At 38.2% G+C, this 26,130-nt stretch overlaps 3 protein-coding genes across 9 annotated transcripts; 1 reads left to right on the forward strand and 2 right to left on the reverse strand.

Annotated features, from left to right (window-relative positions):
* Positions 1-782: 782 nt before the first annotated feature.
* On the reverse strand, positions 783-2,775 carry LOC112562900. 3 transcript variants are annotated; one of them, XM_025236494.1, is made up of 4 exons: positions 2,705-2,775; positions 2,385-2,564; positions 2,051-2,230; positions 783-1,775 (listed from the first exon to the last, which is right to left on the reverse strand). In XM_025236494.1, the coding sequence occupies exons 2-4, from the start codon at positions 2,551-2,553 to the stop codon at positions 1,498-1,500; spliced, it is 627 nt and encodes a 208-aa protein (XP_025092279.1). In that variant the 5' UTR covers positions 2,554-2,564; positions 2,705-2,775; the 3' UTR covers positions 783-1,497. The 3 variants fall into 3 exon arrangements, with proteins under 3 accessions (XP_025092279.1, XP_025092280.1, XP_025092278.1); XM_025236495.1 differs by having other exon boundaries at positions 2,391-2,770; XM_025236493.1 differs by having other exon boundaries at positions 2,385-2,764.
* Positions 2,776-2,777: 2 nt separating this feature from the next.
* Positions 2,778-12,966, forward strand: LOC112562898. 4 transcript variants are annotated; one of them, XM_025236487.1, is made up of 19 exons: positions 2,778-2,855; positions 3,379-3,472; positions 3,669-3,834; positions 4,372-4,417; positions 4,693-4,834; positions 5,185-5,311; positions 5,528-5,608; positions 5,713-5,919; positions 6,368-6,487; positions 7,098-7,265; positions 7,566-7,733; positions 8,308-8,362; positions 8,802-8,938; positions 9,251-9,318; positions 10,228-10,305; positions 11,228-11,362; positions 11,713-12,046; positions 12,276-12,359; positions 12,831-12,966. In XM_025236487.1, exons 3-18 carry the CDS (start codon positions 3,705-3,707, stop codon positions 12,323-12,325), a joined length of 2,046 nt encoding a protein of 681 aa, XP_025092272.1. In that variant the 5' UTR covers positions 2,778-2,855; positions 3,379-3,472; positions 3,669-3,704; the 3' UTR covers positions 12,326-12,359; positions 12,831-12,966. The 4 variants fall into 4 exon arrangements, with proteins under 4 accessions (XP_025092272.1, XP_025092271.1, XP_025092273.1 ...); XM_025236486.1 differs by having other exon boundaries at positions 3,682-3,834; XM_025236488.1 differs by having other exon boundaries at positions 3,682-3,834; positions 5,188-5,311.
* LOC112562899 (replication stress response regulator SDE2-like) lies at positions 12,361-15,785 on the reverse strand. Of its 2 annotated transcripts, none has more exons than XM_025236492.1 (7): positions 15,627-15,785; positions 15,126-15,243; positions 14,554-14,665; positions 13,830-14,002; positions 13,324-13,438; positions 12,842-13,103; positions 12,361-12,657 (listed from the first exon to the last, which is right to left on the reverse strand). In XM_025236492.1, exons 1-7 carry the CDS (start codon positions 15,711-15,713, stop codon positions 12,439-12,441), a joined length of 1,086 nt encoding a protein of 361 aa, XP_025092277.1. In that variant the 5' UTR covers positions 15,714-15,785; the 3' UTR covers positions 12,361-12,438. The 2 variants fall into 2 exon arrangements, with proteins under 2 accessions (XP_025092277.1, XP_025092276.1); XM_025236491.1 differs by having other exon boundaries at positions 12,806-13,103.
* Positions 15,786-26,130: the final 10,345 nt, after the last annotated feature.

Here is a 26,130-nt window from a genome sequence, read left to right on the forward strand (position 1 = left end):
GGTAAGGCCGGGTAATCATTATCAAATCAATATTTTAAGCTGTACGTAAGTGCAGGTGAAAGGTTGCTTTCTGAATTTTCTTCATAATTACAGAAGAAACCATTTCTCTTAATCTCTTGACTCTCTGTGGCATTTGGCCTTCATTTAGGAAGTGTATTTGATTCAAATGACTCAAGCATATGAAGAAAATGGACGGTGAAATAATAACAATAATATATATACTAAAGAGAAGCGGTAATGGACTGGAGTAGGCAAATTATGACCATTGCGAAACTATGGGCCGTAAAGTACGTCTGACCTGTATGACCATTCTTCGGCTTTGAGAATAAATATATTTTACCCGATGAATTTCTTACTGTGGAAACTTTCTTTCAATGGAGCGATGCTATATTAGACACACAGCGATAATATATGCGCTATCCCAAAAAATATACAACAAAGTAACCAATCAACAAAAGCGAAAAAAAAAAAATTCCACAAAAAAGTGTTAAAAAACCTCGAAGGAACAATTAAGAGAAAGAATGAATAAATTGAGTGATTTCCAAACAGTTCGTGTACATAGTTATACAGTGTGGATTTTCTCTGCCTAATCCTATTATAGTATCTCTCTTTATATATATATAATTATATACATCATGTGTGTAAAACCATAAAAACGACGAGATACGTACCATGAAAAATCCATAAATAATAACTAAAATGAACAGCCAACAAATACTTCATTTAAAAAAACATGTTTAATTCATAATTAAAAATAAACAAATCTAAAGATACTACCTACTTTTGATAACACTAAACTAAGACTTTTTTGGAGCAGTAGAGATAAAGTCAATGATCAGTGCACATGTGGTTTGCTCACCCAACGACAAACTGCATTATTAAGCCAGAGAAATACTTCTTGTATGAAGAAGACAACAAATCTCTGGAAATATATACATGTATTCTGTTCACCACATGACAGAGTGGCGCTGAGCAGACACAACTCAAGGCTATCGAACACGAAATAAAGTTTGAATGTTAACGCAGTCGTTTGTTTGCTACAAAGATACCCAGCAAATGTTTTCATACATGACATAAATAAAGCTTCTGGCGCCACTGAAGTCTGCAACCAAAAGCGTGAATGAGGCGCCGACCAAGCAGTAGGCCTAACCTCTCGGACGTCGTATGAGGTCGTCACCTCTCTCGAATGCTCAGGTCAGAGATGATGCTTGAAGTGTTATATCTCGTGATAAGTGCGTACCAATTTGAACAATTAGTACCGATCAATGAAATAAACCAGCTCATTTGAAAATAAGTACTCTGATTAACCTTTAAAATAACAAACATAAATGCAGCCTCAAACATTAATATGACAGAAAGATCACACGTTCGTGGAAGTGAGTTCAAATTCAGACCTACAAATCCGATGAACATCGTAAAAATCATTTTCAATAAAATGAACGAAAAAAAAAAAAAAAGGAAAATAAACATAAACAACGACCATCAACAGCTGCCGATTTAAGCAAAGATATCGTCTCCCGTGAAGAGACGTATCTGCTTATTTGTCTCTGTCTGGTTTTGCGAATATGTGACTGTCTGGGATTTAAGAAGACGCTTTGAGATGCGGAGCCGTCTTTGCTGAAGGCACTGGCGGCTACCTGCCATTCCTGTGAGGTAGCGTCCGTGGGAGGGCACCATTCCGGTGGATTTTCCTGGCGTGCACTCGGGGGAAATTGTCTTCATTGTCGGGCTTGGTATGCAGGGAACAACTTGTTCTGAGGTCTCAACTGATTTCGCTTTACAGGAAGAATAGGGTAAAGCGTATGTGGCATGTAACAAGGTCACAAAAATATTGTCTAGTATTTTCAGGTATGGCTAGCGCATTCTCGTTTTTTTTTTCTCTTTCACGTATTACGCGGATATTATGCTTTCATTTTGGGGGTTTGATTTCATTTTCATGTCTGGTAAATATAAATAAAAGTCTACCTCTCTCTCTCTCTCTCACACACACTCACACAGTGTACTTACACAACACGATGTTTAGGCATTATACAAAATTACCTATACTTACATCGCTGAAGTACTCTGAAAACAGCTTTAGCCTTGTGCACATTCTGATTGGAGTGTACAGTATAATGCTGTCCTGAGAATTGTTCTATGCGCTGGTTAGGTTCGTCTACCCTCTCTGCTAGTCTTTCAATGAAGAATGGAAACGGGTTTGGTGGAGTAAAAATGTTCCTTGGGTTTGGGTCTGGGCACAGCAACAAAAGAATTCAGGAATAAGCTGAAATATTAATAAAAAGTCACCTTTAGATAAAAAAAAAAAAAGCTGTGTACAAACCAGCCGTACAAATCATTACTTCACCATAATATAGAGCACATATATAAAACATGCATATACATACTGATACCGTGTGTGAGGGGTGTTGAGGGCTGTGCTAGATCACCACTGAAACTAGGCACTGTTGCTTCTTCGGAAGATCGTTGTTGTGGTATTCTGTAAGTGATAACCGGGGTAGCTGGAACTGCACGAAGTGGTGATTCAAACATGTACATAGAAGCTTGCCCAGACATGTTGATTTTACCTGTAGCAGTGTAGAGAAAATGCCCAAAATAAAGAAAACCTTCACGTCAAAGTTAATGAAGCCTAATATAAACTCATTCTTGAAATACTGGAAGCGTTAGAAATATGTCTAATCATCGTTCAAACGCAGACCGCGCTTACAACTTTCGTTTCCTGCACGAGATCACCATGCATGCGCATGGCTGCCGTCTCCTCGACCAATCAGATTCGCCGGCCGACAGCCTCGTTAGAAACGACGAAAGCGTACAGCACGGACGTTCGTGCTTAGAGAAACATATAGGACACAACAATGGTAATAACAACAAATCAATAAGCAATTATATCTGATTATAGCTGGGCAAAAATCCGTTATTATTTGATTTAATATTGTCACTGAAAACAAATCGAAGAGGCGATGCAATAAATACGTTTTCACGGGAAAATATGGAACGGTAAATCGAACACTGTATTAACGAGAAAAACACGGCAAACCGATCGACGTATCCCACACAGTACTCAATCGGTGAACTAACTGCCGGTGGACGAAAGACGTTATAGCGATTTACAAATAATAATAATAATAAAATAATAAGTACAAACTCCAACTAAATATAAGAATTAAAATCGGTGCATACTTTACAGCCATCGTTTTGTTGATGTTACTGAATAGTTTTGTATAATGTGAATTTGTAGCACTTACTGTGAAAATTACATAGTAATATAGAAAACCTTTTTATATCTAGCATGCAGCTTTATATATGCACAATACAAAACCATGGCAGAGACCAGCAGGATTAAGTACTGAGCACAATTTAACTTTAATTGCTATTGTGCAGAGAAAACCAGACAAGCAAAGCATGGTCACATTTGTAGACCTGAACACAATTCATGCGTATACAGACAAGTAACATTTCAGGATTGGACTGATTGGTGAGTGACACACAGATCGAATCTTTTATATGGATATTAGAATTGTTGAATTGTGTTTGCTAGGTATTTCAATTGGTGAAACACGTTTTTAGTAGTGCTTCTTTTATCAATAGAATATAATTTCTGTTGTTAGGATGCGTATTTCCATGCTTGTATATAGCCCAGTGCAGTGCAGTTCATTGAAATATTGTAATAGTTTGCTGTCACAGTTGTTGATGTCAAGTATTTGGAGATGGGAAAAATAAAAGTGCTCAAGACTTACTCTCATGCACGTAACCAACAACGAAAAGCAGGACAGTTGCAAAAACTTTCAGACTTATTTGATATCATTGTAGAAGCCCCGCTGGTGAGACCCTTTTGCAGTAAGTGAAACCTAGTTATGCAGTTGTTTCACAGTTCATGATCATTTTTATGGATAATTATTTTCTTTTATGTGGCTTTCGATCTCTATCTTTGTTTCTCATAGGGCACAAATAGCTTATATATACACAGAAAGCAATTTTGACTTGAAAGCAGCTTAGCTTGTAAATATTAATCTTCATTGTTTTTATTATATTTTCATATTGCATGTAATAGCCCTTGCATAAACTTTTATACTTTTCTGTAAATGCGAAAATGAATGTTTCTTAATTCTATTCATATAGTAAGTGGATATCAGAATTAACAAGCATTAGTGGTGTCTTCAGAAGATAGTTTATATATATATAGGTGAATTTGACAACTAATACTAAAAATGTGAAGGAAGAAAGAGAAGGAAGTGTTGCTGAGACGGGGTGTGGGTGTGGTGAGAATACAAGTGTATATGTGTTGCCTAAAAGATACCTGGGTGCTGAAAGCCATTTTTTTTTGGTTTTTTTTTTGCATTTGTTATTTGAAATTTGTTTTTCCTGCTTCTTTAGGCTCTGGACAAACAGAAATCATTGCACCACTGAAAGAACACGAAAGGTAAAGATCTGTGTACACTGTGTTTAGTCTATAGACATTAAAATCTGACATAGGTGACAAGACGTTACACAAACTTTTATATGCTAAACCCACCATTAGCAAAATTTATGCTGTAAATATTGTCTTCCTATTTCTCACATCAAAGTTGTCTTATGCTTTTTTGATGATTTTTTTTTTCAAGAGAATGACAGTCTGCTGTTATAGGTTTTTTAAAATTTGTTAATGCCTAAAGATTTTTAGGTCAGAGATCCAGATCAATCTAATCACATTTGCAGAAATCATTCATCATTTGAAAAAGGACCAACTGCAGCTACAGTAAAGAACAAGCTTAGCCCAAGAATTGCACTTTTTGTCGATGATAATGATTGTGATGATGGCTTACAAAGTTCGGATTATACATTTGGAGAGAATGTGAAGGTGAAGTTTTCATGTGAATGTGAAGGTATTGATAAAGAATAATGCTTTTGAATCTCATTTTGAAATGAAGGAGTTTAACTCGTTATTTTGGAATGTCATACCTTCCTCCATCTATTCAGTATTAAATAAAACTGCTGTTCTAGTACCCACTTCACTCACTTTTTCCCACTTGTGAATGCTATCTTTCGTTTATTTTTATGTATTCCTTGACTCATTCTTCTCATTTTTTTTTTGTCTGAGAAAATAATGAGGAGGATTATATAGCAGTGCATGTATTTTTTAAAATATATTTGAGACAAACTTTTGGTGTTTAATTGTGTAAAGTGAAGGCAGTCCAATTTTTTTTGCAGAAGACAGGACAAAAGCCTGTGAAAAGATCTGTAAAGAGCAAACATGACAAAGGGTATTCTTCAGTTAAAAGATTGGTTAAGAAAGGTGTTGGCAAAGCATTGAAACATGCTCAGGAATCAGAACCAAGTATGATGTTATCTATCAGACATTATGACTTTTTTTTTACACAATTAATCAGTACTTGATTTCATTATTATGTCGTTCATAATAGCAAGATATAATAAACATTTTTGTAACATTGAAACATACATGTTTATAGATGTGCAATAATATGGGTATATGAGTTCATATCATTTTTTTATACTTGCTTCAATTAATTGTGGCTTAATGGGTTTGTTGCAGGTGAAGAATCAAACAGTACCACAATGAACACAAAGTTTAACACGGAGCAGTTAGACATAGAAATGTGGAGAGAGGATCCTTGTATGTTGGTTCTATGTTCATCGTAGTAATGTTTTTCTGCGTGCAAGTATGTGTGTGTCCATGTGTGCCTGTGTAATTAATTTCATAACAGTTTTTCATGCCAGTTGCAGAAAGGAAGAAGTTAGGTGTGATGTGGAATTCGGTTGAGAAAAGGGAAGATGCTGAACACAAGTTCTCAATAAGCATGTCAGATACAGTGGCAAATTCATCAAGTTCCCCTTCTATACACTCTCAGCCTGCCTTCTCTTTCAACCAACAATGGAAAGCTGCAGATTTGAAAAAGAGATCATTCATTAAAATAAGGACACCAGGCAAGCAGGCACAGAAGTGAAAGTGGCTATCATTGTTATTACTTGCTGTTGTTATTTTACAATGTACAATGTGTAAGAAATCAGACATATACATGCATGGACTTGGATGTATTGGCCATAATAAAAACTGGTTTAGTGAACAGGAAAAATATCCTCAAGATCTCCTGAAGCCAGACAAAACAAAAATCCATAAAACACACATTATGACTTAATTGGGTCTAGTTCACTCGTTTTGACTACTGTCTTAGGTCTACAACCTGTCATGACCCCTCTTCCCCACCGTAAAAAAGCAAATCATTGAAATAGTCTTTTCAAAGGTGATTTTTTAAATTTTTAGTTTAAGGGTAAAGTGCTTGAATGACTTATCTTACCTGATCAAGTTTAAACATATTAATAGAAATGAAAAGAATTTTAATGTTTATTATAGATGGTTTATTGTTTTGTGAAGGATATCTCAAGAGAACATGTGATGGACAAGAGCTATCTCTGCCTTCCTACTCCCAAGAGACCAGCAGTTACACTTCAATCTACACTTGGACCACAGCTACTAATTCTGCTCCTAAAACAGGTTCTGTAAAATAAAAATTATTCTTTTCCTTTTAATGTTGGTGCATACTGTCCTAGTTTGTCAGTCTTTTGTTGATCATCCAATCATAAAAATAAGCATTTTGTTAAAACAAAAAATGCAAAATGTATGCACTAATGCTATAAGATTGTGGCCCTATGCTCCTCAAGGAGCAACAATTAAGGACTAAACTAATGCTATAAGAGAGATACCAACAGACTGACATCATGAATAGAAACATTTAAAAAAAAATGTAAGGCATCATTTACCTGAAAAGGCAGTTGGGTATACCAGAAGAGGCTATCAGATCCTTTCCTTTCAAAACACCTGCATTAACTGTACTTCCTTTAAAATCTTTGCGACGTAATCTTTCACCCATCATCATTAGATAATCAGTGTAATCAGTTTGCCAGGTCACATGTCCCCTTGTCCTCACCAAAAGCGTATGGTAAGAAATGTAAAAAGGTTGAAATTAAATGCTTTATTCTAAATCAGCAATTCAGACATTGAAATCTTTTGCATTGTGGAATTTTATTTAAAGCCTTTATTTAGTTGTTTGGAGCAACAGATTAGCAGCACATGTTTCCACTGTTTTCTCTTTTTGTTGATTCAGGTGAAGAAAATACAGAGCAAGATAACCTACAGGAACCGAACATGGCTTCAGTCACTTCAGTTCAAAAGCCCTGCATTAACAACCACCTTCACTCTACCGCCATTCAGTTAAATTTTGACAGATGCTGTCAGCAAACACCACATTTGTCTCCAATTGGAAGTGCAAAAGGTTAGCTTTTGTATTTTATTGTGAATAAATCTGAAGTTGAAAATTTGGAAAAATCCTTTAAAGTCTGAGTCAGACATGCAAAAGTTGCAGGCTGATTAGTAGTATGAGGTGTTATCCCAGTTCTGTATTGTGTAGGGTAAGAGCACTGGACTAAATTCTAACTTCTGCTGACATCATTGAATCCTATAGATGAATTAATTGAGTGTAAGAAAGCAAGTCCATAATAGTAAGCCTACTTTAATTACTTTGTGCAACAGATTAGCAGCACGTTTCCACTGTTTTCTCTTTTTGTTGATTCAGGTGAAGAAAATACAGAGCAAGATAACCTACAGGAACCGAACATGGCTTCAGTCACTTCAGTTCAAAAGCCCTGCATTAACAACCACCTTCACTCTACTGCCATTCAGTTAAATTTTGACAGATGCTGTCAGCAAACACCACATTTGTCTCCAATTGGAAGTGCAAAAGGTTAGCTTTTGTATTTTATTGTGAATAAATCTGAAGTTGAAAATTTGGAAAAATCCTTTAAAGTCTGAGTCAGACATGCAAAAGTTGCAGGCTGATTAGTAGTATGAGGTGTTATCCCAGTTCTGTATTGTGTAGGGTAAGAGCACTGGACTAAATTCTAACTTCTGCTGACATCATTGAATCCTATAGATGAATTAATTGAGTGTAAAAAAGCAAGTCCATAATAGTAAGCCTACTTTAATTACTTTGAGATTGAATGGGATTTTTAACTGCTTGTGAGAGTGCTGATGTTCAAAGGTCTGTATCTGGAGCAGTTATTTGCTCAAAGTTTTGGACTTGTTTATTAAAATCAACTAAACCCAGTAAATGAGGTTAGTCATTAATAAGTTATGGCCTTTTATAATTTGTCTTTTTATCCAGGCAATAGCTTCTTTTAATTGTTTTTCATACCTTTATTCTCTTTTGGTGCTTTGTAGTCTGAGGCATCAAGGACATAAGAAATAGCCAAATAGTCATATATACCTATGTGAATATGTGTGTGTACATTTGCATGCATGAAAGTGCTCGTGCACAGGTTATAAGATGAAAATGGCGACTCCGTCTGGCTCTAAATTGCAAGCGATTCCAAGGTGAGTTATGCTTTTAGTTCTCGATCTGCTTCAGCTACCCACAAGCAGTTAATTTTAACAAAACATTTTAAATTTAACATGTTTATGTATTCTAACATGTAACTTATATGAAAATAATAAAAATCAAACATCTGTTTATGTTAATTTATTTTTGGGGGCACCACGTAATGTTTTAATTTAAATACTTGTTTGTCATCACTACACTTAGAACTAAAATATCCTAGGTTAAGATCTTATTGCCCTCTTTATGTGAAACCTGTTCACAGGGATGGCCATCTGAGGTTTTCTTTAGGTACTCTGATTTCCTCCCTTTTCCATCATCTGAAATCAGCGTTAGAGGAAGTACTTTGCTTACAAATCAAGCAAGCAACCAACAACAAAGTTATTTAAAGACAGCAGATGGTGTAAATATCAACCAGAGGATGCAAATTGTTGTCAGGTGTCCCCGCAAGGTGCGAGTTTCTGCAAGTGGGTCTTCCCATAAGGCTGCTCCTAAGTGTTCTACTATGCTTTTTGGATCTTCATTCTCTGATACTGATGACATCGCTCTAAATTTATCTCCCATCACAAAGACTAGTAAGTGCTAATTAATGATACCTTAAATGCTAATATTCATACAAATCCTAATATTCGGTAATGGTAGCTTAAATGTTAGTATGTATATAAATCCTATCATGTTAATAATGTGTCAGTATGAGTGCTTGCCTTTAGTGTTTGTTAAATATTTTATCTTTTGCTGTGGCTTGAGCTTTTCTAGAAATATTAAATTTATTTGCCAAACTTGAATTAAGATGTTTTTAAAAGAAGTGGTAGGGAAGCTATCTTTTGGCAAGAAATTTTTTACGGTTATCAGTTTCAAGAAAAATAATACATTTTGTTGCCTTTCAGTGCCTAATGCAAGATGTGAAGCTGATATCCAGGAGACAGTTAAGATGAACGAAAGTGCTCTGAAAACGGTACACATTCTTTCACTGTTTGGTGTCGAAAAGAAGACAATAGCATAAAGACTGCTAGCACATTCAACAAAGCTAGAATTCAAATTGTTAAATACAATGTACCATGTGTAATATAACAGATGAAAGCTTCTTCATAATTTCCTCAGTTTCCAACATGCTGGCATGTGAAAAATACAAATAGATAAAAATTGTAAGTGTAATAAAAGTGGCATTATGCTGTACCTTACGTTGAAAATTTCACAAGATTTAGGTGCTGTTTAGTGTAACATATGTTCACTTTTTTCTTTAACTCACTGGACACTAGATTCACTGTATAATTCTGATAGCATTGCCTTAAAGTAGAGTTACCATAGGCCGCATGAGGATAGCAGTTGCAATCAAGAGCTAGAGCATTTCAAAAAAATTACATGGGAGGTAACTGGTACTGTTATTTAATGTCTCAAGTGTGTTTCCCTTGGACCATTAATGCACAGAGGAAATGTGAATTTTTTTTTTCAACGTATTAAATCTTCATTTAAGTACTATTGCATATTGCATTTATTCTCTAAAATATCTCGATCTAAAAAAATTGGTGTGCATTCTCTATAGCGGCATTGATAATTATGGATTCAAAGTTGTGTAAACACATACATCTTGTTTCACAAGGGTAGTGTGCTGTACTAATGAATTAGGTGTATAAAGAGCTCTCGTCTGTCAGTGACAGTTTATATAAATTGTTTGGGGTCTTTACGCAATAAAACTGTCAAAAGATTTATAAAAGATTATTGCCTTAATGACTGTCTTATCTAGGAATTTCTTAGAAGTAGTATGTTGTCTAAGTCTGTCTGTTATCAAGGGGGGTGGGGGGTGCGGGTGAGGAGAGCCACGCCTTCAAGAGTTAAAATTTAATGGTGTGTAGTTGCTTTACAGGTAGATGAAGCAGAGAATTATGGAGAGAGGATCTTGACAAGCACCCCTCTTGCTGGAATATCTAAAAGGAATTTTGTGGTATGTGCATTACTGAAAATATGAAGGGGTGGGTGGGTGGTGTGGAACTAGTGTTTTACACTGAGCCAGCAACTAAAGCTATACCACAGCTAGCCCTGTTAACAAATGCCAGATGTAGACAAAGAAGAGTGTGCCTGAGACAAGAGCTGAACTCAGGACATCCAACCCTCATTGTATTGGAGACAGGCGCTAACTGTTGTGCCACTAGACCGCCCTACTAAAAATACAAATAGTTGTTCCTGTTATTTCTCTTCATGTGGCTTTTGTTTAGAAGGCTGATTGCTTTGATATAGCCTTAGTTGCTGGCTTGGCGTAAAACACCACCATCCCCTCTTGAGATCAGTTACCCTCAAAATTTGTAACAGAGATTTACACATCACTTAAAAGGCAAAAGCTTGTTAATGCTGTCATAGCAGCTATAGATGTTCTCTACTTTTCAAGTTCATTGCTTTACTTTGCTCTTTTAGGTTCTTATTTTAAAACAAGAGTAGATAGAACTTTTAAATGTTCTTAATTAGACGCAGTCTTCTAACCATAGTATTCTGCTACTTGGAATATATAAGAAATTTATTTGCATTAACAGTTACTGAAATGTTGTTGTTTGGATGTTTAAACAGGATTACCCAGTTTGTTGCAAAATTTCAAGAGAAAGCTTAGTTTCAGTACTAGATGAGAAAAATATTAAATTTATTCCACCGAAGAGACTGTACACAATGTATTACTCTGAGAGTTACACAAATACATATCCAGAACAATGCCAGCTTCATGTATGCATCACATGCAACCTAAAGTCATATGTACAATATGCAAAGTGAACCAGCTTCACTATAGTTAAAACTGCATGTAGAGGAAAGAAAGCCTTTGTTCAAGTAGGTCATAATGAGAAGACAGTAACTTGCTCAACTTGTCTTTTCTCTTTCAGTTAAACTTGTCATCTCTCCACTCTCCTTCAGACTGTGATATAATCCCACTTCGAGAGTCTGGAGACATAATCCATTCAGATGAAATTGTGGCAGAGTCCATAGAAGACTCATGCACACGTATGTCAAAGATCAAGGCAAGTTCTTTTACAGAAGTTTAAAGCTTTTATTGCTACTAATATTGTCTTTTGTGGCCCTATACTCCACTGGGAGTGATTGGGAACAAGAAGAATATTGTCTTTGATTTATACAGCATTTACGCAAGAGGTTTGTTGGAAACTGTTATTTAGAATCTTACAAAGCAACAGCATGGGTGGGGGCAGAATTTGCCTTGCCATCCATCTACAGTTCTAAAGTTTTTGAATTCGGACAGCATTTTTGGTAATGCTTGCACGGAAGGCAAAGTTTATATTTTAGTGTTAAGGTTACATTTTATCAATTCTCTTGCTATCTTTTCAGCAACAGAGATCACTTTGTTCATTTGCAGATACAGAGGGAGGGAAATAAAGTTGGAAGTGGTGACAGTAAAGACACCTCTGGAATCAGAAAAGTAGCACCTGAAAGGACGGTCAATGAGGATGTCCAAATTATAAGTTCCAATAAAGGTGGATCAAGCACAGAAGTAAGGGATGTGAAAACGGATTACCAGATGAATGAAAAACATCAGGACACCGTTATGGAAATCTGTCCAGTCAGCACAATGGGAATGGTTGAAAATTCTTGGAATAAACAGACTAGAAGTGGCTCAAAGGCAGGCATACTTTTGTGGATTGAACCTGCTGACAGTGGTTTTATAGACATGTTGCAAACAGCACCTCCAGGTATGCCATATAAATGACTCCAGTTGAAATTAAGGCAAGTCACTTGTTTTTATGTAATGTACAGCTTGCATGCATCAGCTCACTAAGAGGGGTATTTAAAAGGACTTGTAGATACTTCTTGCAAAAAAGGATAAGAATTCTAATAATGTAACCATGGTCAATGGTTGTTAACTCCCAACATTTAAGCATTCAGACTGATGTTCATGTTTACTTTTTTCCTTGTTTACAGATGATATAAGTTTGCTTTCCTACAAGTCAATGCATCCTGTAAAGCAGTAAATTCTACCAGCATAGGAATGCACACACAAAGCAGGTACAAAATAAAAGTACTTTATTAAAAACCTTTAAAATAAAAAGGGCAGTAGATGCAAGAAATTGAAGTAACTGTGAATTTATTTTCCTTTTTTTGCCTTGGTTGGTCTTGCCAACAATGCAGGATTAATCTGATCTGAAGAAAGTCCTTTCACAGAATAAAGACGAAGAGCTCGCTCTTGAACTGTGCCGCCACACTTAAGTCCCCGTGCCATAAGTTCTATTTTTAGACGATCTAGCCCCAAAGCTTCTAACTCCTTTGCACTGGAAACATTCTCCAACACAACTGAATGGTTCACCTGTGTTGGGAAAAAAACATAAGCCAAATTACTGATCAAACTACACTATCAAGGCATCCTCTGATTTTACACTATGGGTTTACTGTTTAGCAGATCAAAGTTACCAAAGTATTTTTTTTAAAATCATGGGATCAGTTGCATAACTAACCTCTGACTTTTCTTCTTGCTGATAGCTGGTGCTTACATCTGTCTGCGACTGAAGCTTGGAATCTCCTTCAGAACAACCCTTCTGCCCATCAGGATTTGATGCACAATTTTGTAAATGTGTCATCTGCTCCGTTTCCTGTTCCACTTGCTTGTCTTCCTGATCATCAGCTGTAACATTTTCCTGGGGTCCACTGCTGTCTTCTAATGTTCCTATGCTCTCTGAGCTGATAGGCAAGTCTGCTGGTTTACCTTGATCATCTTCAGATCCTGCATCATCAGAATCTGCTTCAACACCAAACCTGCAAGCCAATGAGAGCGTGACTGTTATGTTTAGCGATGGGGTGGAGGGGATTGGTTGTGAGATATTTCAGAAAGGAAAAGATGTACAATGAACTTTCAGCACCAACATGAGATAGGAGTAGTGGTTGAGACTTTGGGAATCAGTATCTTTCCTAATCATTTAGTGAGAAGACAGTGACCATAGATTGGAGCACAGAGCCATCATTTCTCATTTCTTACCATTCCCATTTTCGTTTTGAAGAAGAAGCACCACAGTCTTCTGCTTTTCTTTTTCTTGTTTCATGTGATGAACCACAAGTTGAAGTAGCTGACAAACTCTTTGCTTTCTTCAGTCCTGTTAAATAAATAAATAAAAATATACTCATAACGATATGCTAAAAACTATTATCAACTCATTGATGACCATCCAACCATTGATGGTCAGACAGTGTCAAGAAAAAAGAAAATTATGGAATTATTTTGAGGCTACATGTGTATGCAAGCATGTGACAGTCAAGGAGCTGCTTGGCATGAATGACTAAATGTGGAACAAGAAGCCTTTAGAACTATATCTTTTGACTGTAAGATATGTACTAAAGAAAATAAACACATTTTCATGTTTTTCGATTAAAGTTAGACTTCTACTGCAGTCATTGAAAATCAAGGTGGTCATTTATTCTGAGCAGCAGTTTGGTTGTGGAACTCCATGGTTTACAAACAAAATTAATGATTACTAAAATTTATACCTTCAGTCAGGGCATCTTCTAGGTCTTTCTGCACCACAGCACACTGTTCTGTGTAAGCAGGATCACTCAGCTTTGGGCTCTGAGTCTGTGAATGAAGCCGTGCCTTCTTTTCTTGACGCTGGCGTTCTTTTTCACGCTCGCGGTCAGCTTGCTTAGCCACCCATTCCTTTAGTCTATCACACACACATATATATATATGCAAACAGCAAAGAAAAAAAAAATAAATGCAAGACAAAATTTATGAACTTGCATTCAGCTATTAAATATCAATAAAAATGAACCCCCCCCCTTTTTTTTTGAAAGAACTCTTTTGGATTGTCATTCATTGTGCTGTGCCACAGCTTGGGCCATCAAGTAGAATTAGAATGCACTGCCATTAATATTTTTCCCACTTCTATATACATTTTCCACATTCATAATATTAAGGTCAATAATAAAACCATGTTAAAAACAAAATAAATTATTAAGGACCATTCATTCTAACAGAAGTAGTACCACAACCAGGTGAACATGTGGTTCACATAATGTAACACTAGTATCAATAAAGCAACAAGCTTATGAGGGGCAGGTTCCCTCTTTCCCTCAAACTGGAAAATGTTTGAAAACTCTTGAAGTTATAAGTAAACATGGATTTTTAAAACAAATTGGTAGATTCATCCCTGCAAATTCAAAAAAATTTGTAAAGATTATATTCACTGCACTTTGATTATATATATATTTTTACTTTTTCTCATTATTGACATCTCTCATACGTCGACCACTCAAATCTCTGCAGGCCTCACGGCTGGTTGTCTTCTCAATCTGTGCACCGATTGCTCGAAGCATTGAGCCAAATCCTAAAACAAGAAACAAATGCAAATAAACATCAGAGACAAGACCTGGAATATTAATTTCTTTTCCACTTAGTGACCACATTTGCTATTACTTGAACATCACACCAGAGTACTGCATTTGAATGACAACTAGAGCTATAACTGGGTTGTAATGGTTTATAATCTAACAATGATCAACAAAAAGAATTCACAATAGTTTAAAAGAAAATGCCCCTATCAAATAATTTTGTTTATAATAAGCCTTATTCCCCAAACAGTACAGATTGGTTATAATTTATACAAAGAGCAAAAGTCAGCAGATATTAACAAAAAAGGCCAACCAATAGGTGAAACTATGAAATCCTTTCAGTCACTAGAAAGTCAAAAATACATAGCCCAGTAAATGCTTTCAGCTGCGCTTTAAAATTTAAATAAAATCTGAAAACAGAAATTAGTACAGTTAAAAAATGTAAACATAAATTACCTCCTTTGCCACCAACAACGCGAGGTAGTAGACAGTAAACCTCTCCATGTTTGAGTTGCTGGGATGGAGATACCAAACGTCCGTTGTTTTGCAAGTAGAAGGTTTCACTTTTGAGATTCTGCAATGCAAGTTAAATACCTACTGCTCATTTATCTGCCGAAAAGCTTTACATTATTAGTTACACCTGTCTGCACATGTATTTTGGCACTAACAAAATATTACGAATTATTTTACAGCTATAATCGTCTACTGACTTTGTAACCTGCTTTGAACACAAGTGGTCCTAGTTTAAAAGATATGGCAAAAAGATAAGAAAATTAATCTAGCTTGATTCTCTTCTTTATTTCTAAATTTATATACTCTTGTATTTAAGTGAAGTCTTAACCACCTTTTTATTCTTACTTCAATCTCTGTTCATTTCGCTCGACATCTGACATCAGGAATCGTAAGTGCGGACGTAATTTACAGCAGCTTTCTAAGTAAAATCAGGAAATAACTCACCAGCAGAGTCTCGACGTCAGAAAAAGTTCTGCAATTCTCTCCATTTACACAGACCGAACCAAGTGTGGTCCAAAGTTTGATAATCATTTTTGTCACTTAAATTGCGTAGTGTTGTGGTTCCGGCCAACAGGAAGTGCAGTGCAGTGTGGGATACTGAGGGAGACAACCATCAATACTCAAGGCGAGACAACTCGTCAGAAGGCGTCTATATATAGACTACTAAACTAAAGGATGGATCATGTTGAAGGGGAGGGCTCGTTTGGGAAGCTCGACCAAACACCATCGCCAATGTAGTACTAGGATGCACGACTGAGCCATATAGGGAAAACTATATTAAAAGTATTTATATAGCGCATTTCCCGGTTGACAGCAAGCTCAATGCGCTTTGACATAAGCAATCGGCTAACAATATCTACGTGGATTAGAAGATTTTGTAGCACATGTTCCCTATAAGTAGACCCGATGCGTTGTACAGAAGTCAAACGAGTAAAACACATCACCAACAAATATCTTCAAATATCGCGCGTCACCCGCAGTCAAAGGGAGGTAAATATTCATCTGAATACATACGTACTTCCTTTAAGCTTTAAGGCAACGTAGTTGAGAGAGCAGACCACAATCCTGGCGAACTCGATAGTAGTCAGAAATATAAATAGAGCAAGAATGCAGGATGAGAAAGCACACTTATCATCTGACGACATCGTTGAGACGCAAAAATCCAATGCAGAACGTGCAGCATGAAATCGTACAGAAAAGGGACAAATGCAATGGTCCACAGTGACCCCCCAAAGGGCAAAAGTTTCAGTGAAGTAAGCACAAATAACTCACATCAAAGTTTAAAACTTTAAGCAGTACGGTAGTAAGGGAAAATAGAGACGGTGGATTTGCCTACTGATGTACCTCAGGTGTATCTTGATCAAGACGATAAAAAGCAAATACATAAAGCCTATCAGCGGGAAAGTCAATGCATTCGTCATGCAACAGAAATCGTCAGAGATTTTTTCAACGCATATAGTAATATCATTATAATAACCAGCTTTAATAAGATAAAATTCCAATCAACAGAGCTAAAATCTCCAACACCACACCTATTGGAACTGGGTCTTCCAAAACAGGATTACACAGGATTTTATTGACAAGACATTTTAAGCCGATGGCAGATTTAACATCAATGTTAGCGAGAAGACCCAAGCGGCTTTGCAGACAAGTTCTACGCGTGAAAATACTGCTTGGAAATAATCGCCTTGCATCTAGTAATGACAGATGAGGGTGGTGGTGATGGTGTAGTGCTGGGGGAAGACAATAGTTTTTATTGTCTACTTCTGTTCACAACAGAGATAGAAAATTTCCTTTGTTGGAGGACTCATAAGTAATAAACTAAACAAAATACGGTCACACCTCACACACCTATACACAACCTCAGCTATGACTCTCTCACACACACATACACACCTTCTCGCGTGCGCACAGTGCATTTGGTGGTTCTGTTCAAGACTTATCAAAGTTGTTAAGAAGAACTTGGCAAAAACCATTTCCTTGTGACCAAATGTTTCCATCTACGGTCAGAGAGTGATGGTGGAAATGGTGATGTTTTAGGTGAGAGGAGTTCGTGATGCAAACAGCTTTTAACCTTATAGGTGTATAGATCACTTAGCGTTCTTTGTGGGAATCCAATGATTTTTCTGGCAATCTTCACTCCCTTCAAGCCTTATCTTTGATGGCCAGAACGCAGAACCACACTGACAGACTAAATCTTAGAATTCTAAATGTTTAGAAATTGTTAAATATATTATTTAAATAGTATATACATGTAATACTAGGTACTCATGCTGGTTTTTGAATCAATAATCAGCAAAAAGAAAAGTACAAAAATAAATTTTTTTTCAACCTGTTTTCAATGATACAAAGTTTATTTTTATATCTCTGTCACAGACGCTCACATGCGCTCTCAACACTCACGCAATATCTCGGACATTAGCTGATTCCTTTTTTCGTTATAAACAAGATAACTAAGTCTGCCTCTTGCAAGCCCTATTTAAATTAAATTATGAAAAAATGGTAAACTAAAAAATTATACACGATTCAAAAGGACAAGAATTAATCCAATTAAATCAATTAATATACGTCCCCCAACAAATTTACTTATTATGTATAACAACTCCAATTTACGCAAAAGAAACTTTCTTTTTTCTCAGTTTGATGATAGTCATAGAGAAAAATACTAGGATTTTTAGTTTGTCCCAATGTCACTTTTAACATCACTTACACTTGAGACTGTTTTAACGATACTCTTGATTATAGTCACTGGGGACTGATGTTCCAGGAATCCACAAATATCTGAAACTAAAGGCACCTCCACTAGGGTACAGACGTACACAATGGCACCGCCTCTTGAGGACGAGCGACCACACCCTTTTCTTCCTGTCTTGCCAACTCTTGGTTCAGCAATTTTCTCCTTCTGATGTTAGTTATTCCTAGCCTGATTACTAGGGTCAAATACTCCTAGGGCTATTACTAAAACCAGTTTCTCTTAGGGTAATTCCTAGAGACATATACTCCGGGTCAAATACTCCAAGGCACTTGCCAGGTCAAATACTCCATGGCATTGGCCAGGCCCGAATACTGGGCCTATTGACAGGTTTTAAAAAGAAATTACAAACACGAATCTACATAAAGAAAAATTCAACTTGTACAAAAATCCGAAATACAAAAGAAATGTGATTTCCGCACCTTAATTGGAAGACGGAGCATCCACTCCCCTACACCCTATGCTCGGCACTTGCCGTGTCTTCCTGGAAGTGAAGTGCTAGCCGATGACGGCTAATGACACTGTCTTTCCCTCTTTCTAGAATCTACAAAACACATAAAAAGCAAAACAAAGCAAAAATTCCTTTGTGTCTCATTCGACACATGTGGGTCAGACGCAGCGCTATGGTGATTCATTGTCGCCCATCTATGACAATCTCAAATAGGTTTCAAGATGTGAATTTTTAAACATTTTAATTTTTGTATAATTTTATGCGCAAAACTTAAAATGAATAAAGTGCTGATTTTGACAGGCCAGTACACCAATGTGTAAGTACTAAACACATCATCTGCTGGACTACCTAAAACAATGAACCGCTCTAATTTTTTTTCAGGACGCCCTGGTACTGAATACTATTTAGTAATATCGCTTCAAAATTGGGATTTCAAGCAAATTCCACCACTATGACTATATATATATAAGAAACAGTTAAATGAAGCGTAGCGAATATTGGTTTATATTTGCCCCGTATTCGCTACGTTTCATCTGACTATATATATACGTATGTGTGTGTGTGTGTGTAAAGTGTTTACAAATAACTCCGGTTCTAATTAAGCTCCAAAAATAGTTTTAGTATCAATGAATTCAGCTTTTTATATATATATAAAGGAATTTCAGCTCTTTTCAGCAGTTTTATTCATCATTATTGTTTGTTTTTTTAAATTCTTCTTTGTGTCTTCTACGTACTTGTCTGCTTAGAGGTTTTTCTTTTTCCATCTTTTCAAATGCTTTTGCTGTCTCCAACTTGTCTGAGGCACTGAGATCATGCTCCTTCATGAACGGGATCATGAGCCATATGAATAACACGTTTTATTGCTATTATGTTCCACAACACTTCAGACTAATATCAAACTATACTGTGTGATCTTTTGATGTATGCTTTTTATGAAATGACAGATTTTAATCAACAGCAGCAGTACATTCTCAAGCAGAAAACACGCACGTTCACACATCAGCTTTTATATTCTTTCATAGCTGCCACCAGTAGCTGTAACATATGAAACCTGCCATATTCTGCTATCATTGGCAGTCGGCAGAATGCTAAAGTCCTCATGGAACATAAAGCATTACACAATTTCTGTAACATTTTTTTTTATTGCCTAGCCACCTGAAAAAGATTCTTTCTGATGTCCTTTCAAACAACGAACTGGACAACTGTAGAATTTTACTGTAAAATGTTCAAAGCCTGCCCACTGTAGTGCATTGTTGTTGGTTGTAGCAGACGGCAAGCTACTGGTCCTGCCTTCTGAAGACGAACAGCATGGCTGATTGTCATACAGTACATCATCAGCTGTGTCACTGTCATTCTCAAGAAAGTCTTGTTGGACTTCAGTGAGATGAGAAAGAGGTCTACAGTCCCAGAAAATCTCAAAGCACATGAGATAGAGTAGCACACAGAAGTATTATCATTAAATTACAATAATCATTAAATTTTGACTTATTCCTCAAAACCGCGACAAACAATAGCATAATCTCTTCTTGCTGTATTTGAAATTATCTCCCTTTTGCGCAGACGCCCTAACAGTCTTCGCTTTTTACATAGGGGATGGTGCCTCATGGCGCATCTTTCTAGTCTACATCTTTGGTCTTAGACACAGCCATCGATAAACACACACGAAGCTTCAGATAAAACTGAAGCAAATGCCCATACCAAGGCATCGTCTGAAGTTTCTTTTTAAGCAAAGGGACGAAATTTCTGAAAGAAAAATATAGCCCACAGTTTTGGAGAGGGCTGAAGGGTAGGAACTGGGAGACGAAGAAAACAAAAAAAAAATCCCAGTTCCTAAGATTAAATACAAAATCGTTGAAGTTAGGCTTATTTTATTAAAGATTTTAAAGTGCAGATCATGCTTTGAAGCAATCATTAAATAGTGTATAGCTCTCAGTTGACCATCTACCCGCTATCCGTTATTCTCTCTCTCACATTCACCCATCAATTCTCTCTCTCTCTCTAAAACACAGGGGAGAACGGAGCGAAAGAGCAGTTGCTTATGCGTAGAAAGAGTAGCAAATCAAGCTTAAAAAATTGTTTTTAGTATAAAAAGAAAGTGAGCAGCGTTCCAAAGATCCTGCAAAATAAGGAACCTCGTTTTGAATGGGCATCACCAAGAATCATTTGTATCCTAATGTGTAAGTTCACTTGTCTTCAGGGCAGAGAAGTTGGTCTCACCAAGGGGCAGCAGGCTGGGAAGAGAGTTTCTTGGGGGAAGGGATGGTAGTGGAGAGGGACGGGTGCTGTAATTAATACCAACAACTTCTACACGCCGACGCCGGGCCGCAACCTTGTCTGACTTCATCCTGCCATTGCGCGTCTCTCCGGCACTGGCGAGGTTTCTAGTTCTCCAGCCTGCCTCCCGATCACCGTACCAAAGCAAATATTATTTACTATGGAATGGTAACTTGTTGTGATTAAAATTGATTGCCCGGGGCGCGAGGGGGCTCCCTCGAGGGCCGCACGAAGCTGAACGACCTTCGGCACAGACAAATGATTTCCGCGGGTTTGTTTGATCGGGCCAGGGGCGAAGGAGAGCAAACAGCACCTTATTCAATTATGTTTGATGAAATTTGTGCAATTTTAAAGCATGTAAACAAAGAGTAATTCATTTGTGTGTAAAGAGGTAAATTTAGAAGCAGGCTATAATTAACCCCTGCTGATCAAGCTCTGGACATTCGGTGGACGAGATCGTGGGTAGACTGCGAGTCAGAATGGAGAGGACTGACTTGAGGCCCTCGCCGTCTTTGATATCAATGAAGGAGCGCCACCACGAGGACAGATTCTCACGAGGGCATGTTACTACTTCGGAAAACTGGTAGCTATAAGAGTGCATTCATTTTGTGCGCTCGTGTGAGTGAGTTGGTGAGTGTGTGAGAGAGAGAATGGGTGAGCAAACGTGTGGGTACCTGCATTGGCTCTAAAAAGTAGTGAATTGCTTCATAAAACTGCCACACACACACACACATTCATGTTCATGTATATTACAGCAAGCACAAAAATTAAGTAAATCAGCCAAGGCCTTAACAAAATGTTGAATGAAAAAACAAAGCTTACAAAAAGCAGATACTGCACTAACATTCACAAATGCAAGTGAGCTCGCACTCACACACACACCTTCCAAATTGCTCTCAAGAACGCATCCATTGCGATTACCGCTGTCTCACTTGAAGACATCACGGCTAATAATCCAATTACTCACGCGCCATGACGGTAGCACCAGGTAGTGACAAAACAAAGTGTCACTTGGTAATGATCGAGGCTTCATGTCATTATGACACTCAGCCACTGACACGTCAGATGGAGTGAGACGAGGGAAGGAGGAGGAGGTAATGTAGGAAAGGTGCAAAAGAGGGTAGCAGGGGGAGAGACGAGTAAAGCAGGAGAGAGAGGGAGAGAGGGAGAGGAAGAGATGGCGTAATGAATGCTTCATCACTGCTAACATTTGTTTGCCTTCAATCAACTTTCCTCATTCGTAACAGCGCCAGCCAGGCGTGTCAAATTGCGTACCGGTATTCGTGCCTAACCTGAATGGTGTTTTCACAATGTAGCAGGTATCTGATTCCTTTGAAGCAGGTGCTCAACCATCCAGAGACGATTACCGCTTAAACGTATTGCGTTTCCGTGTAGCGGTCGCCGCCTGGGCGGCTGGCATTTCCATAATTCCAATTTCCATGTCTCGATGCACAGGCAGAACGCTTGGGCTTTGATTGCAATATGATGTATCGGCGACTGCTGATGGCTGGCCAGGGCCTTACCTGCGTCCCATCCCCCAACAGGACTGCTTTCATTAGTCCACGATCCACGAACCAGACGCCTGCTGGCACTCGGAACACCTTTGGATTACCAGGAGAGCTTGACAATGCCTGAAATTGAGGACTTTAATAATAATAATGATGATGATGATGATGATGATGATGATGATGATGAACATTTTAAAGTGCTTTTCCAATGATTTGCTCAGAGCGCTTTACAGAAGTGATAGAGACCTACATAAACGGAATTCACTAACACCATGCACCCATATTCGCATGAAACGGATACGCAATCATTTCTACAACAGAACTACTTATCAGTAGATAAATACAGTAAATACAGATACACGTTATGCACGCTCATCACTAGGACAGGGTCGCACTGAAGTCTCTGTTCTGAAAAAAAAAACTAGTCTTAAGTCTCAAGTCCCACCAAGCTCAACAAAGACGTTTGGAAGAACTATAGTTAGTTGCTGACTGCTGCAAATTTCCTATGAACTCTTGGGTAAATGAGTGAAATCAGCAATTATTATTACTATCGAAATATAAACAGTTATTTTGTTTATTATTTATAGGGTCGTAGGCAACTTTCATCGGGCCGCTGATTCTATGTACCTGCATGCAGGACCAACAGACTTCGTTGCTTCGGTCGTGCAACTTCTGACCGTTACTGCGAGCTAATGAATGTATCTCCTATGTAAGCCAGAACCATGAATGTATAAGAGTCAATTTGGTGCAACGGATTATGACTATGTTGTGGTGTTGTTGTGCTTCCATACAGAGCTTGCCCTCTGTGAATAAATAAAGTCTTATCTTACAAAAATCATACAAAACATCTTTCGACTGTCCTTGACGTAAATAAGGAAAATCAGACCTATGGCATCCAAGAACAATTTATACTTTAAAATAAATTGCCCTTCTTATCATTAATCGTCTTTTGTTCTGTCTAGGGAAAATTTGCATCACCACGATTTAGATAATAAGAAATCTGGCGAAAAAAAAAAAGCGTAAAGGCTCGATGGGAGACAGCAATGATTATAAATGTGTTGTCGATCTTTGGCAACAGTGAATCGTAATTTCCTGTGTGTACGGTTATAGGGTAGAAAGGCCACCTTCTACGTTTTCTAATAAACCAAACATCCATCTGCTCGATGGGTAATGGTGCGAGTGGGTGGCGGTTGGTGCGTTGACGAGTCCAGACACAGGTCGAGACGGGTTTCGAAATAGCAAGTGTTTGTTCAGAAGCCAAACATACTCTCAGGGTTCTTTTAATGCATGCAAAAGAAGTTCATAGGCAGAGTGTTTGGATTTTTCATCATTTTAGAGGATTTTCTCAGCTATGGGTTATATTCTGCGCTTTTGTTGTCTTACAGGCGAGGAACACCTGTATAGCATAGACACAGCACGTAGACTCCTTATAAAGGTGCCCTGCCACACCTGTTCACACAAATACTTCAATAAAAAAAAAAAGCTAAACAAAAAGAGCCGTCTTGGATTTTATAATGATCATAGTCGCAAATGTAATTAATGAAATGACACATCCAAAAATGCGCCAGGCTATTTTATCTCTCCAGTGTTTACTACTTGTATTTGTGCCGATGTCATGCTCATTTAAAGTCTTTCTTCAACCAGACGAATAGATGAATATTAGAGCAAGTTGTATAAAATTTTTATATAACCATCATTCTGCCAGACTTGCTGAAACTTTCGTTCTTACTTGTCAAGAAGCTCTTTGCACATCGCCATGGTTAACGGCATGGGAGACTACTACAGATGACAGTTCAGAATGATCTCCCTTGAAAACCAAAAATAGGTTGCTGGTTCTTTTATTCATTAAATTACTTAACTCTTTACCCATGATGACTATGAACAGATCTTTCTATTGTGTTTTAGATGTGTGTATAAGTGAGAGAAAGATATAACGAAGGTACAGATGAACTGAAGCGAGACTGTGTGCTCAACCGAACCATGTCCTCTCCTCCCTCTCTATTGCGACGGTCCAGCACTGCGCTGTAGTGTTCTATATTTTAACAACAGGGGGAAAACCCCTGTCTGATAAAAAAAAAAGTCCATGGAATTGAAAGCTGACTTTGCGTGGGCAATTGCTTCTTCATTACCCACGGTAAATTTGACTTGTGCGTGCATCTCGCTCGCCGCCACTGTGTGCCCAGACTCTTGGCCAAACTTTGCTCTGAAAATACTGGGGCATAACCAAAACTATTTACCCTGCCCGTATACAGCATCATCGGAACACGCCGATTGTTTATTCAATTAACCATCCGAGTGTTTATTGCTGCTATTAATTTCAACTTGGGCATGTCACTTGTCACATAGAAGTGTGCGCAAGTTTGTGTATGCAAGCCCGAGGGGGAAGGTGTGGGAGGGGGCAGACTTGTGGGGTAGGCGACTGGGGTGGAGAATGAGAGGTTCGGTTCGGGATGTTTCTAGCTTCTCAAATATGCCTTGTGGGACGGTATGTGTGCGAAAAGTGTTTGCTGTGCAGATTTGCAGGCTAAAGCCCACACGAGTATTATTGTTATCGTGTGGTCGCTGTCAACACCTCAGGTTTGTTGTCTCCACTCCGACTTTACACAGCATATCAAAACAAATATTAGGGAACTCATCAACTTTTGACAGTGAAACTATTGCCACATCGCCCTCGGCCGGTGATCCAATCGTTGGCGAGGTTTCTAGCCGACACTTTATCAATATTTGTAAATCTGGAGCAACTCTACAGGTTCAAAGACTGGACAAACTCATCGCGACTGTAGCCGCTCCAGCTGACGGGACTGAGAGAGGAGGGGGAGGAGAGTGAGGAGGTAGGGGGAACCCTTTCTCTATTTAAACACTAATATTAGAGAGTCATATTTATAAACACTGGCTTGTTTCAATATTGACTGGGCTTGCCTCATTTTACAAGGGTATAAAATGCGGATAGCACCGGGTGCGCTAGCATTGCCAAGTCGCCGCAGGACCGCGTCTTCCTCCTGCATGCAACTCGGTGTCTTTGTAAAGCTGGCCTAAGTGCTCTCCTTGCAGTGCCGTGCGCCCACCTGAGCTTGCCAACTACCTGGATTACCTGGACCGGAAGCAGCTTCTTGTTGATGACCTGCCACGACTTCTGGGTGTGGTTAGCTATTGTTTTTACTCTTTGCCAAGCAGCTGACCAGTGGCCAGATGGCTGAAGGCTGCTGGTCGTCGTCTATGGGATGGATGATGTTCTTTAAGCAGCAGCGTCCTCGACCACAAAATCTACTTGCCTGCCTCTCGTGAGTGATTGCAGCTCATTCACTCTGGTGTCCCTTGGTTCGGCATGGTACAGGGCACAGTCAGTATCGGCGGCTCTCAGTGAATACTGAGTCGCTGAAGGAAGAATGCACAAATTAGCAACGACGGTGTGTGAATCTAGTCTCAGAAAAAAAAGTTTTCATATATCAGAAGACAAAGAGGACCCTGGGATACGGAAATCCTTGTTCTCCAGTGATTGTAGTTGGTTCACAAATACGAGCTTTGTTACAAATATGAAGAATAAATAAACACATTTCCATTCTGGCCTGGCACTGGAGATGAAGCAGTCGTGATCAATGGATTACAAGAAAGTTATCTCCGGTGTTCCTGACAAACTGTGTCGTGTCTTGTACACGTGACCATTGGGGCACTAAAGACAATATTTATGGTCTGTAAATCTGACAATGGATATATATAGTGCCGATGTACAGTCTCTAATCTGATATAAACGAAATTTCCCTTATTTAAGAAAAGAGAAGCAAAGATTTAGGGAAGGGGACATAGTAATCGTGTCTGTCAGTGTCGGGCCACTGAAGAAAGTCTTATCTCCCCTGACACCCAACACAACCATCCCCTCGGGCCCTGCCGTTAGCTGAGCGCATGAACCTCCTGTCTCTTTCGTCTAAATGTAATTTCGCCGAGCGACCATGTCATGTGGACAGT

Source organism: Pomacea canaliculata, linkage group LG4 (genome assembly GCF_003073045.1).
Source record: "Pomacea canaliculata isolate SZHN2017 linkage group LG4, ASM307304v1, whole genome shotgun sequence".
NCBI classification, from domain to species: Eukaryota; Metazoa; Mollusca; class Gastropoda; order Architaenioglossa; family Ampullariidae; genus Pomacea; species Pomacea canaliculata.